At 39.7% G+C, this 14,050-nt stretch overlaps 1 protein-coding gene across 3 annotated transcripts in view; it reads right to left on the reverse strand.

Moving 5' to 3' along the window:
• LOC125465223 (disabled homolog 2-interacting protein-like) overlaps positions 1 to 14,050 on the reverse strand; it is a 669,026-nt gene that overhangs the window by 630,811 nt on the left and 24,165 nt on the right. The window contains exon 1 of one of the 3 annotated variants that reach the window (XM_048558458.2): positions 11,110 to 11,353. The exons of the other annotated variants lie outside the window; for them this stretch is intronic. Coding sequence (XP_048414415.1) covers positions 11,110 to 11,125 — 16 coding nt within the window. The 5' untranslated portion in view covers positions 11,126 to 11,353. Of the gene's footprint in view, positions 1 to 11,109; positions 11,354 to 14,050 lie in introns of those variants that run through there. 3 annotated transcript variants of the gene reach the window in all.

Here is a 14,050-nt window from a genome sequence, read left to right on the forward strand (position 1 = left end):
GCTCTTGGCACCAGTTTGAGTGACAGAAGACATTAAGATATAATTAAAGGCAGAGTTCTTCCTCCCTTTTTCCTCTACTCAGCATCGGAGTGTGGTCTCTAGAGTGGGTTCCATGCCCACCAACGCTCCTGCATGGCAGTCCATTGCAGGAATCCTGCTCCACTGCCAGGAGCACCACACCAGGCCTACCGTGCTGCCACCAATACAACCGCCATTCCTGTCAATCCACCAGGAATACTGACAAGGGCCTACCACACTGCCACAGCTGACCGCAGATGTTGCCTTCTCCATCGACCGCAGAGGCCAACCCGCCATCATTACTGTCTTGAAATCTGGTGCCATCGCCATCAATAGAGTTCTAGGCTGGACCTTCCAACGAAGTCACTACACTCCAGCACCATCTCTTGCCATGGAGCCCCATGCTTGCTGCCATTGCAAATTCTGAGAGGAGCGACTCCTGCCAAAGACGCCGAGAAGACCTCGAAGAGGGGAAAAAATAGCAAAAGCAAAAAAGGAAAAAAAAAGCAAAAAAGTTAAAAAAACAAACAAAGCAGGTGGAAGCAGATGAACCCTGAGCGCAGTGCCGCTACTTCACTGCCATCTTAGACAATTCGTAAGAAAATGTCAGACCTCCAAAAGAAGACAGAGAAGCAGAGAGGGAGGGAGGGAGGAAGGGGGAGAGCACGAGCGCGCATGTGTGTGAGAATGCGCGAGAGTGAGAGCGATGAGGAGATATATAAATTTAGAAGGAATATTGCCAATTCATGGGTGACACGAGAAGTGTTCCATTATATTAGGTGAGGTTGAGAGTTCAGTGAGAAGTAATGAAGTGGTGGAGCTAGTAATAGAGAAATTCTCTGCTCCACAAGTATAGTTTATCCTCAATGATAAAAATCGCTTAAACACAGGTGGGCCTGATGCCCACTGTGATTGAAAAGCCAGTGGAAACATAGGGCAACTGAGGTACTACCATAAGTATTTACTGGAATTTTTCCTGACTCTGGTAACAAGCTCACAGCCACCAGGTTGAAACAGGAGGAGAGTAAAGATAAAGAAATTGAAGTTCAATTATCAGATCAAATGGTTGAGAAAAAAAAACAAGAACAGGGCAGGAAAAAGTGGGTATTTTTAACTCAGGGAAGTTAACGGAATTACAATAGAACGATGAAAAGATAAAACAGTTGAATCAAAAAGCATACACTGAAGTCAAATCTGAGAGTGTATCCCAAAATGACATGATCCTAAAAAAGTGATGTCTTGATGAGGAAATGGAGACTATTTGGATGGATGAAAAATGGGTAGAAGTTATCAAGTTGTATTACTGGTGGGATACAGAAAGGTGGTGTGGCAAATAACACCTGAGGTGCCAGCAGATGGTCATTCAGGAGTAAGAAAAACTCAATTCAAAAATCATTGGGCTGTACTGCACAAAGATCTGGAAGACTTTTGGTGGACATGTCAAACATCTCAAGTAATAAGAAAGCCTCAGGCAGTGATAAAACCAGCATCCTTAATACCCATTCCAGCATTTGAGGAACCTTCTTAAAAAAGAAGTCTTAATTGCATAGCATCCCTGCCTATAACGAACAGTGGGAATCCATATTTGCTGACCATAATGGATGTATCTACTAGATTTCCAGAGGCCATTCCATTATGCAGTACTATGGCTGAACAGATTGTAGGAGAGTTATGCAAATTTTTGTGTTTACTAAATATGGACTACACACAGAGATACAACTGAATCAAGGATCAAATTTTACAAAGTTATTCAAGGAAATTACAGTTAGTTTAGGAATAAAACAATTCAAATCCACTGCATACTATCCAGGATTGCAGGGAGCATTAGAACAATGGCATCAACTTTAAAGACCATATTGAGGGCCTCCAGTCAAGAATATCCAGAGTACTGGGATAAAGGAATTTCATCAACAGCCATTTGAAATTGGGATGCACCTAATGAATCAAACAAATTCAGTCGATTTGAAGTAGATTTTGGGTAGGAGGTGAAAAGACCACAAATTAAGGAATGATTGGCAAGTTGGCACTCAGACTACATTGTGGACATGTCAAATTTTAGGGAGAGATTAAAATCAAGGTGGCATGTTAGCTAGACAGCATTTAAAAATTAGCACAGCAGGTGACAAAACAGGACGCATAGATTAAAAAAAAAAATCAGTCTCACTCATGGGGATAAAGTGTTAAATATTCCTACCAATTCTGAAGGGTCACTGGACCCAAAAATGTTAATTCTGATTTTTCTCCACAAATACTGCCAGACACGCTGAAATTTTCCAGCAATTTCTATGCCTTTAAAGAGAGGTGTTCTGTCCTGTTTATACTGCACATGGGTGTTGTCACAGTGGTGCCAAGGTATCTCTTCCCAGCAGGCAATTTGCAAATACCTTTGGGTTTTTCCATGGGCTTTTTTAAAGAAGGGCAAAGCAAAAGTATCATAGTAGGTGAGGCCAGACTCTCAGATCCAGGGCCTTTAGTTTTGCTTTTTTTTGTTAGTTAATTGCTGGAGCAGACAGCTGGGTTCTCACTGCTGCTCTGTTAAATACTTAGCAAGGCTTCCTCTTAAATAATCTGCCTCTTGATTTTTCTTAGTGTTGCTTCTACCGGACTGGAGAGAGACAGCAGGTGAGAATAACTGTTTTGCTGCAATGCATTTTGCCAAAGGGTATGTTTATGGGATGCTGATTATATTGGTGATTAGTGATTAAATAATACATTGTCTTGTTAATTATGTCAATAGGGTACAGCTACTTGGATTCTTCCTTTTGTTGCATTTTAATTGCATTGTAAGAATAAAGTATGCTTTGATTAAAGTAGTGGAGCAATCAAATCATAAAAAAAGTCATACAGCACAGAAATAGACCCTTAAGTTCAATTCATCCATGCCAACCAAGTTTCCCCAAACTAAACATGTCCCATTTGCCTGCATTTGGCCAATAGCCCTCTAAACCTTTCCTATTAAAGGCCATAAGACATATGGCTTAATTTCTGCTCCTTCGGCCCATTGAATGGCAGAGCAGACCCAATCATGGCTGTTAAGTTCCTCAACCCCATTCTCGCACTTTCTCCCAGTAGCCCTTGATAATCAAGAACCTATCTATCTATCTCAGTCTTAGATGTACTCACTGACCTGGCCTCCACTGCCTTCTGTGGCGGTGAATTCCATAGATTCACCACCCTCTGGATGGAGAAGTTTCTTCTCATTTCTGTTCTAAAAGGTCTTGCCTTAACTCTAAGGCTGTGCCCTCGGGTCCAAGTCTCTCCTACAAATGAAAACATCTTCCCAACATCCACTCTGTCCAGGCCATTCAGTATTCTGTAAGTTTCAATTAGATTCTCCCTCGTTCTTCTAAACTCCAATGAGTATAGTCCCAGAGTCCTCAAACGTTCCTCATGTGTTAAGCTTTTCACTCCTGGGACCATTCTCATGAACCACTGAACCTGCTCCACAGCCCATACATCCTTCCTGAGATATGGGGCCCAAAACTGTACACAATACTCACAAATGTGGCCTGACCAAAGCCTTAAAGCCTTAGTAGTACATCCCTGTTTTTACATTCAAGTCCTCTCAAAATAAATGCCAACATTGCATTTGCCTTCCTGACTACTGATTCAACCTGCAAGTTTACCATGAGAGAATCCTGGACTAGAACTCCCAAGTCTCTTTGCACTTCAGACTTCTGAATTTTCTCCCCATTTAGAAAATAGTACATGCTTTTATTCTTCTGACCAAAGTGCATGACCTCACTTTCCCACACTGTACTCCAGCTGCCACTTCTTTGCCTACTCTCCCAATCTGTCCAGATCCTTCTGCAGCCTCCCCATCTCCTCAACACTACCTGTCCCTCTACCCATCTTTGTATCGTCTGCAAATGTAGCCTGAATGCACTCAGTTCCTTCATCTAGATCATTATTGTATAAAGCGAAGAGATATGGTCCCAACACTGACGCTTGTGGAACACCAGTTGTCACCAGCTGCCATCCTGAGTTTGACCCTTTTATCTCCACTCTCTGCTTCCTGCCGGACAGCCAATCTTCTATCCATGCTAGGGCCTTACCTCTAACACTGTGGGCCCTTATCTTACCCAGCAGCCTCCTGTTTGGCACCTTAAAGGCCTTCTTGAAGTCCAGGCAGATAACATCCATTGGCTCTCCTTGGTCTACCCTGCTTGTTACTTCCTCAAAAGAATTCTAGCAGATTTGTCAGGCATGACCTTGATGAAACCATGGTGACTTTGCCCTACTTTACCATACACTTCCAAATATTCAGAAATTTCATCCTTTACAATGGACTCCAAAAATCTTACTCATGACTGAGGTTAGCCTAATTAGCCTGTAATTTTGTGTCTTTTGCCTTACTCCCTTTTTAAACAGGGGTGTCACGTTAGTGATTTTCCAGTCCTCTGGGACCCTCCCCGACTCTAGCAATTCATGAAAAATCAGAACTCATGCTTCTACTCTCTTCAGCTATCTCCTTTAGAACTCTGGGGTGTAGTCCATCTGGTCCAGGTAATTTATCCACCTTCAGGCCAAATCAGTTTTACGAGCACCTTTTCCTTGGTGGCGGCCACCATATTCAGCTCTGACCAGAATCTTGAATTCTTGGGATATTACTCATGTCTTGTACTGTGAAGACATTATTCAGTTTCTCAGCCATTTCCTTGTTCCATACCATCTCTCCACTGTCATTTTCCAGTGGTCCAATGTCTACTTTTGTCTCTCTTTTGCCCTTTATATACCTAAAGAAACTGTTACAGTCTTCATTTATACTACTGGCTAGCTTACCCTCATTTAATCTTCTCCCTCCAGATTTCTTTTTTTGTTGTCCTGTTGGTCTTTGTTAGCTTCCCAGTCCTCTGGTTTCCCCATTGACCTTTTGCCTCATTATATGCTTCTTTTGCTTTTATGCTATCCATGACTTCCTTAGTCAGCCATGGTTGCCTCATCCTCCCCTGTACCATGCTTCTTTTTCTTAGGGATGAATTTTTGCTGTGTCTCTTGAATTACACCCAGAAACTCCTGCCATTACCGTTCCATTGTCTTTCCCGCTAGGCTCCTCTTCCAGTCAATTCTGCCCAGCTCCTCCCTCATACAACTGAATAAAAGGTGACCACAGATGTAATACTGTTACCTCTGATTCTACCTTCTCCCTCTCAAACTGCAGAGTAAATTCTATCATCTTATGATCACTGCCTCCTATGGGTTCCTTTACCTTAAAGGTTCCTTATCAAGTCTGCCTCATTGCACAACACCAAAACCAATATTGCCTGTTCCCTTGTGGGCTCCACCACAAACTGCTCCAAAAAGCCACAGACATTCCACAAATTCCTTTTCTTGCAATTCATTACCAACATGACTTTCCCAGTCCACCTGCATATTGAAATCCCAAGATCACTGTGGCTTTGCCTTTCTTACAAACCTTTTCTATCTCCCAGTGTATCTTGCACCCCAGCTCCTGACTACTGTTTGGTGGCCTGTACACAACTCCAACTGTGTTCTTTTTACAACCTTTGTGGTTCCTCAATTCTATCCACACAGATTCTACACCATCCAACTCTACTTCATTTCTTCTTATTGATTTGGTTTCATTTCTCACTAATAATGAGTCAACCCTACCCCCTCGGCCCACCTGCTTATCTTTTCAATAGAATGTATATCCTTGGATATGCAGTTCCCAATCCTGATCCCTTTGCAGCCATGTGTCCGTGATGCCCACCATGTCATACCTGCCAGTGATGCCCAACATGTCATACCGCATGCATTCAGATATAACACTGTCAGACCTGTACTAACCCGTCCCTCTCACTGTCATTCATTTTTCCAGTGTTTGATTGCTAGCCCTTTCCAAACACGGTCCTGTTTGTGTCTGTGCTGGAGGATTTAATAACGTCTCCTGAGTTCTCCTTCCCTGTCATTTCTTTCAGTTTTCCATGTAGTTGAATCTACACTGCAGATGTTAACCTGCTGTTTTGTTTCCCACTGCAGCAAGTTTCATCTTCCTTCCCTCCCTTTCCTCACCACCCCCCCCAAACTTTCTAGTTTAAAGTCCTGTTGACCAGCCTATTTACCCTTTTCCCTGGAACACTGGTCCCAGCTTGATTCAGGCAGCGACCATCCTGGTCCAATACTGATGCCAGTGCCCCATGAAAAGGAACCCCTCTTTCCCACACCACTCTTAACTACATGTTTACTTCCCTTACTCTCATGTACCTGTGCCAATTAGCATGTGGCTCGGGCAGTAATCCAGAGAATATAACCCTTGGAGGGCCTGTTCTTTAATTTGGTTCCTAGCTCCTGATCATCTCTGAACGGGTCCTCTTTCCTAGTCTTGCCAATGTTGATTGTTCCGGCATAGACCACAACAGCTGGGTCCTCTCCCTCCAATATCCTTTCAAGCCAGAGATATCCCTTACCCTGGCACCAGGCTTCATGTACATGCCCTTTTTTTTAAATGTTCTACCTGTATCTGCATCTACCACTTCCTCTGGCAGTTCATTCCACATACCAACCATTGTGAGAAAATGTTGCCCTGCAGGTGCCTTCTAAAATCTTTCTCCCCTCACCTTTAAGCATACATGGTCAAAAAGCAGGTCGAAGATCATGAAAAAACAACATGTTGACCACCTCAGGTGGGAACCCTCCATAGAGGTGACTGTTTCAATGGACATGCCACAGAGGACAAGCTCCTTGTAGTGACTCTTCAATGGTCTTCACTGAAGAGTTGTTCACCTACTTATTATATACCCCTCAACCAGACCTGGAAAGCAACAGGAATGAGGCAAAATAATCAAAACAATAATAAAAGACCCCATCATCACAGGAGTAAGGAAAAACCCCCTCGGGCTTAGAGAGGGGTATAGGTAACCTCTGCAAAGTCCATGGAGAATTACTAATAAAGCTCGTTGAGTAGAACCCCTCAGTAACATGCAATGGCTTGCCCAGATAGAAACTACCATCCAGGTTCTTTGCAAAACAGATCCAACAGGAGGCCTGGGTCCAAGTCCCACTTGCTCCAGAAATGTGTATTAACATCTCTGAACAGGTTGATTAGAAAATTTCCTAAAACAGACCCAGGGAGAGCTCCTATACAGCAGTGTACCTCTGAAATATAACACCCAGGTTAAAGTTCCACCTGCTCCAAAAAGGTATGTAATAACATCTCCAAACATGGTGATTAGAAAATATCTGAAGCAGATCCAGGGATGTATTACATATGTCTCTTTTAGGCTGGGACTAACATATGTAATGCCATAAGTAACAGCTCAATTTTGGTGTTCAACGAAAAAAGTGTGTTCTTTTCCATGTGGACTTCCACATTATTACAGGGATGTACACAAAAGGTGCTGATGCTTGGCTGGCCTCTTGGACAACTTCCTGTCATAGTGCCTGACAATCAGGAAGACCAACTTGGCAAAGGAATATACTCAGAGCTTACTTCCTTCACATGCTGTGCTAAATCTTCTTTCTGTTCTACAGATGAACAGGAAATGGCAGTGTTGTTCCCACCCTGATGCAGCTCACAGGCTACCTGCCCAACAATTTTTACTGTAAATCCTTTTATGCAAATGGTGTCTTAAATGTCACAAGCAGCAATCCCCACACCTGTAAAATCAGGGAAACTCAATTTCTAGTCCTTAGTGACCTCATCTCTTTTCTGAGAGATTTAAGACGTTAAGGGATCTTAGATTACCACGATTTCCTCCCCTTCAAAATTTTTACTCTTACTTCCAAGAAAATTGAAACAATTTAATAAATACTATGTTATGACATTATCTATTTTGGTTCAATACCAAAATTAAATTTACTCAAAAACTTTCTACATATTTTCAATTAATCTTCTTTAACTAGTATTGACTGATTTGCCCCAGACACTTAGAGTTTTCTAGATTGAAAACCATAACTGCATTTTTTCCTTCTCTGCAAACTAAATGCGCTATACAAAAAGTAGTGAACTATAGGAACTCCTTTTAATTGAGTAGAATATATTTGCTGCTATCTATCCTCTGTCTTTGGGAGATCAAATACAAAATCAGGTTACCTCTATGCAAATATTTCTATTTTGGCTAAAAATATGGTCCAGACTTCCATCAAGTTAAGCATTTTAATGCACACTACATTATATTCAAAACTTCACCACACATTTCACTTATACACCATCTTTAACATAGTGAAGAGTTCAAGCAGTAACAAGAGAGAGTTACCACGTAAATAAACATGGTGTTTTGTAACTTAAAAGGAATGGTAGGGAAGTTTATCAAAGACCCTGGTCAAGAAATTAGGTTTAAGTGGCCAAGTTATTCAAATTGTTTAAGGATCTCAGGGAGAGAGACATTAACTGAAGATAAGAAAAACATCAATTAAATGCACTAAATTTTCTGAAAAAGGAACAAACAGATTACAACTGTCAACTCTGCAAGACGTTTTAGTGCGTAAATGGAGGAGGAGTGAGGTGTGGCTCTGAGGTTTGAGTATCTGTAAAGTTATTGCTGCGGTAAAAAGAATGAATCATTCTTTGATGTTTGTAATGAGACTATCCCAACAGTTCTTGTAGTAACACACAAGAGAAAGCAGGAACTATATGTTCCTGTGTTAAAGTACATTGACCACCACAGTAAACAGAAAGATAAATATTAAAGCCAGGTTCTATTCAGGAATCTGACTTGCACAGTATCACATCAGCTGACAAAAATAAAAGTGACACCTAGAAGAACAAAATTATAATCCTGTTCTATCCTACAGCATTCTAACACTTTAAATACCAGTAATCTAAACCATTTGGAGAAAGCAACATTGGCTCTTTCTGTCATATCTGCTGGAATCTATTTCACTGGCTTCCTTCCCTGGATTAAAAAAAATCCAATAGTTTAAAAATAAACCGGATAACATGTTCTAGGCCAACACCCAAAGAGCACTTCATGAGTTTCAAAGCAATGAATTTATTTCAAACACCAAAAATACATTGTGATTCGTGCAGATTTTGCCAATCATACTCAGGAAAATAAAAACAAAAACAAAAACGTTACAATGCAATTTATTTTCTTTTATTTGCACATTAGCCAAATCAAAACACAAGAATACAAAAATCTGTACCAAAAATTATGGACAGGCTTGCACTTTCAATGTGTTTTATGTAGAACACATTACACCAAGAAAGTAAGACTTCATTCTATTTTTGACTGGACTCATGGCTACAATCACAGAAATTCAAGGCTTTTACTTACTGCACGACTTTTACTTTTATTAGAACCGACCAAAAAGTTTTACAGTAAACATTTACTAAATAAAATCTGAATAACTTTTAATCCACTTTCAAAACAAAAAATAGTCAAGGCAGAAAGGACAGACCAGCTAGCAAAGAGTTCTTGAGTAAGTGACTCAGAAGAAAATTACAACCTCTCATGTTAAAGAGCTTATATCTTGCTACCAACTACCAAACCTGATTCATGCAATGTTTAACTTCATCTTTATTTGGGCTGACAAGTACCAATTTGGTTTTGCAAATGCTGACATTTAATGTTGCTCAATTGCTGTTTAATTCAGTTCCCAACCCCCTACCGTGTCAAAAAAATGTACAGATTTTTTTCTAATTGACCTCCACAGCTATCACATCCTGATGCGGGATATGAACCTGGAACTTCTGGAAGTGCAAGTAGTGTACTTTTGCATGCAATTTGTCACACGACACTTAATACACATAAATTAATGATTAAATCCAGAACTAGCTAGTCTTCCCCCCAATCGGATGACAACCATTACAAGCTAAAGCAAACTACCACAGATTTGAGGTCAGAAACAAAAACAATGAAAATACTCAGCTCCTGTATTGTAAGAAATGAATGACCTTTCATCAAAACCATTGCACACATCCTTGCACTGCTCTCCCTCTACATCATGTCATATCATGAACTCAATGTGGATAATGGATTTCAATAACCAGAAAAATTCATGATCGGACTGTATCATTTGACAAACAGCACAAAATCATTTGTAAAAATTTACTGCATGGAATTCTTTTGTATAATACACTGCATAGTGCTATTACACTTGGATGAAAGGTTAGAGAACTACCAAACATTACATCAAACATCACCATATGTGAGAAGGAGACAATTGATGATAGTGAAGAAAACAGAATGAGTACAATGATAGCATTCTAACAAAGGAAAGCATGATCCAACATATTGTTCATGAATGTATGCTTTGGAATGGAGCTGTTTTCTTCTGCTACTTATCCTTGTGCTTTTCTTTTCTCTGCTTTGTCGATACCATAACACGGCTTCCAGCGACAAGTATAGATGGGGAGATTTGTACTCAGCAGTTCAAGACTTGAGCAACACAGGTCAAACAAGTGCCTCAAATCAAGATGATTCAGTCCATTTCATGCAAAGTCAACTATCTTTGCCAAGATAAAGTTAGCCATTTTCAGAGGCAAGGATTTAAGACACTCCCAGCAAAGCAAAACACAGTATGAATCATGTGGGCTTGACAGAGCAGTCAGACAAAAGCTAACTGCAGCCTCAAAAAGCAGATTAAAAAATAATCTCCCTGCAATATTTTGCATATCTTCATGACCAGCCAAGAATGGCACTGACAGGTTTGTAGAAGATGCAAACCATGAGAAAAATAACAGCAAAAGGGAGGAAGCACAAGTATTAAAATTTAACACAAAACATATTATTGAAACATTTAAATTATCGAAAGTACTTTGTAACACGTCCCGTTAATGCTAATCCTTCATCTGTTTTGTTTTAAAATTCAATGAATCACATTCTCAGTTATGCCACCAAGGGATGCACAGTAGATACTGGGAAAGGAAGGCTTGTTGTCAGGCAATTTATCTCAAGTCAAACAAGCATACTTTAAATACATGATAGATTGGCAGAGTCATGGAACTGCATCATCTGACTGTTCTTTTGGAAATGATGAAACAATGGCAGAACTGCAAGTGAAAAGTGTCAATTCTTTGTTTTGTGCACATATTGCTTCTCAACCTCTTCTACTTAAAAATTAATGCTTACTATCAGCATTCACTGTAGCATTGCATGACATCCATAACATGGTAAGAACGTCGCATTAACTGAAGAGTGTACTTACTTTGAAACCATTCCATCACTGTGGTTATTCAAATGCACACTGCACTACAGGTTCCAGAGTTCAAGAGTAAAACAGATCCACGCATTGCACACTACTTGAACTTAGTGAATCCCTCTGTTTAACTATGCCCTAGTTATTGTAGACAGAGAAAAGAGGATTTTAGGAGGCCAATTACATGGAGAACATGATTTTATTGAACACATTAGAAGGTCTGTGCTTGCATTCACAAACACAGACAGACAAATGTTATTCCCGGAAAACAGGAAACAGAACAGTGGATAAAAAGGAAGTACTGCACAAAGTTTACTGGGTTCAATAAAAATTAACTATTCATGCATTATATCCTTTGGATCTTACATTGAGTTAGAGCCAGCTTGAAGGTGGATTATATTTAAATTGGAAAAAAGTGAAAGTGAAAATTATCCAGTGTATCTATAATGTGTACTATTTAACCAGGGCTTGGGTTTACAGAGCATCACTCTAAAGTCTGCAGATAAAACAAAATTCATAAATCTAACAAGCAATAGGAAGGCAAGCAGACTTCAGGCAAGTCATACTTTAAGAGGTCAATATGAGTTTAATGATGAAATAAGCACAAGTAGTGAGAGCCTTGGGGGTACATGTTCACTCTTCTTAAAAAGGTAGCAGGACAAGTTAAGAAAGATGGTGAAGCATATGGCAATGTTGATTTAATTAACTGAGGCACAGGCTATAAAAAAGGTAAGGAAACAATGTTAAAAGTGTTTATAAAACTGGAGTGCTCCAACCAATTCCAAGTAACACACTTCAGGAAGGTTTTCAAGGATTTGTATGTTGCCAGGAATGAGGGTATTCAGTTGGGTGAACAAACTGAGGGGCTATAGTTGTTTTCCTTCAGGCTGAGAAAGTTGACAGCACAGTTTTAGAAATGCTCGAAAGCATTTTGAAAGAGAAAAAAATAAAGAGAAGTGGTCTATGGTGGTACAGTCAGAAGACAAAAATTTATATTATGCTACAAGCACATCTAGTTTATATCAACTGTCCATAATACAACTTTTAGTATGAGGAGTTAAATGCAAGATGATTAGAAAAGCCTGGTTAAGAAACTGATATTTGATTTATCTTATTAGGATCAGTTAAATCTAGGTTTTACTCACCTATGCTTGTTTTATAATGTCAGAGTCAGAGTCAACGGTGGTGAGAGACAAACATATACATTAGAATTAAGAATTCATAGGGGCTACAAGAATTATTTTTGAAGGTAAAATGATCAATTAACATTCCTATGTGGAGATGCCCCAAAATACTCCATACTGTGAAAACAGTTTTTTTTTTAAATTGTTTGTATACTTGATGAAAGAAGCAGGGGGCAGATGCAGCTTTAACTTTGGTGTATGCTGTATTTCAGATTGAACATAAAAGTTACACTTGTACTTCAAGCAGAGAAAATACTAAATCATCATTCAGTACATGGAATGCAGGTGGGACTCAATCTGGGCTTAGTGAAGATAAAACAGCTGAAAAGGTTTACTCTAACTTTTAGCTAGTGGATAAAATCTATGTAGGTTCGATTAGCAGTTTGCCTATACATACTGTTTTACAGGCAATCAGCATGCTGAACAGGAAACAGACGACATCCACTGTCATAAGGCCTGTAAAGGAAAGGTTAAAAACAGCCGAAATAGCCAATGGAAAGGGCACCCCAACAAAATCTTCAGAGGACAGAGAAAAGGAGGAGAATTAAAGTGAATTCTAGAAGACTGTACCATATCTTTAGTTTGGACCCTAAGGAAATTAATGAACCTTTAAAATTGTTGCATTGCATCAGGGACCATACAACAACATGAGAAGACATGTTGCACACTTTACCTTTACAATATCGTTCCCAAATTATCCATTTTCTTGACTCCAGTCCTTTTACTTTATTGGACTGAAGCATCACTGGCAAGGTTGCAGTTGTTTCCTAACTGCCCTTCAGAAGGAGATGGTGAAACACCTTCTTGAACCACTGCAACCCACATGACATTACAGTGTTGCTGGTATATCAAAGAGATGGTGCACTAGGGTTTTGTTGCCGGTGACATTACTGGAACTGTCTTTGTGCTCGATAATGTCAACCTGCTGTACATTCCTCCTCAGAAAAAAACCTCTACAAGTGACATCACAGGGCTCAATTATCACAGTATTATTGTTTGGAACTGTACTCAGGGATATGTTAGCACCAGTTATTAGCATGATTGGTGCAGTGATGTGATTGGACTTAAAAAAGAACCAAGTCTATGGAACACTGACAAGCAATACTGCACTGAAAACAAAGCAGAAAGTTTGCATTTCTCTGCAAGCTCAGTGTTCTATTATATTAAATTAGGTATACTGCCTTTACATGTTTTTTTTAAAATTGTGCTTCTGGCAAAAAGAATTATATAGACTCAGCTCCAATAGAAGATAGCAACAAAGGGGCACCTGTGCTAATGCACTGACAAGGACCATCTTATGACTGTACAGATAAACTTTGGGATGGTCTGTACGATACCGCCAGTGAGAAATTTATAGGCTCTATATCTAACAGTTCAGTGAAAAAGACTAAGAATATGGAACTTATTGCCTCCGTCAAACATCTACTACTGGCTTTGGAAGTCAAGGTACTATCATTAATCACCTCAACGTTGGTTTACTCTTTTCAACCTTTAAATGTAGCACCACACCACAAATCTTAGATCTATTTGTACATTTTCACTTGAAAAAGCAAAACACTCAATTGTTGTAAACATTTCCTTTGTATTCTAAATCTGTTTATAATCAACAGGCGAAGAGCATGGAACCAGTCAGAAGGAGTGGGTTTCGCAAACCAAAAAGAAAAAAGTTTACTCATGTAGTGTCAAGATTGGCCTCCACATAAAAGATACCAAGTGACAGATCACATAGCACATGGGAAATCTTTCAGAATCAACACATGTCCTAG

Source organism: Stegostoma tigrinum, chromosome 29, assembly GCF_030684315.1.
Source record: "Stegostoma tigrinum isolate sSteTig4 chromosome 29, sSteTig4.hap1, whole genome shotgun sequence".
In the NCBI taxonomy this organism is placed as follows: Eukaryota; Metazoa; Chordata; class Chondrichthyes; order Orectolobiformes; family Stegostomatidae; genus Stegostoma; species Stegostoma tigrinum.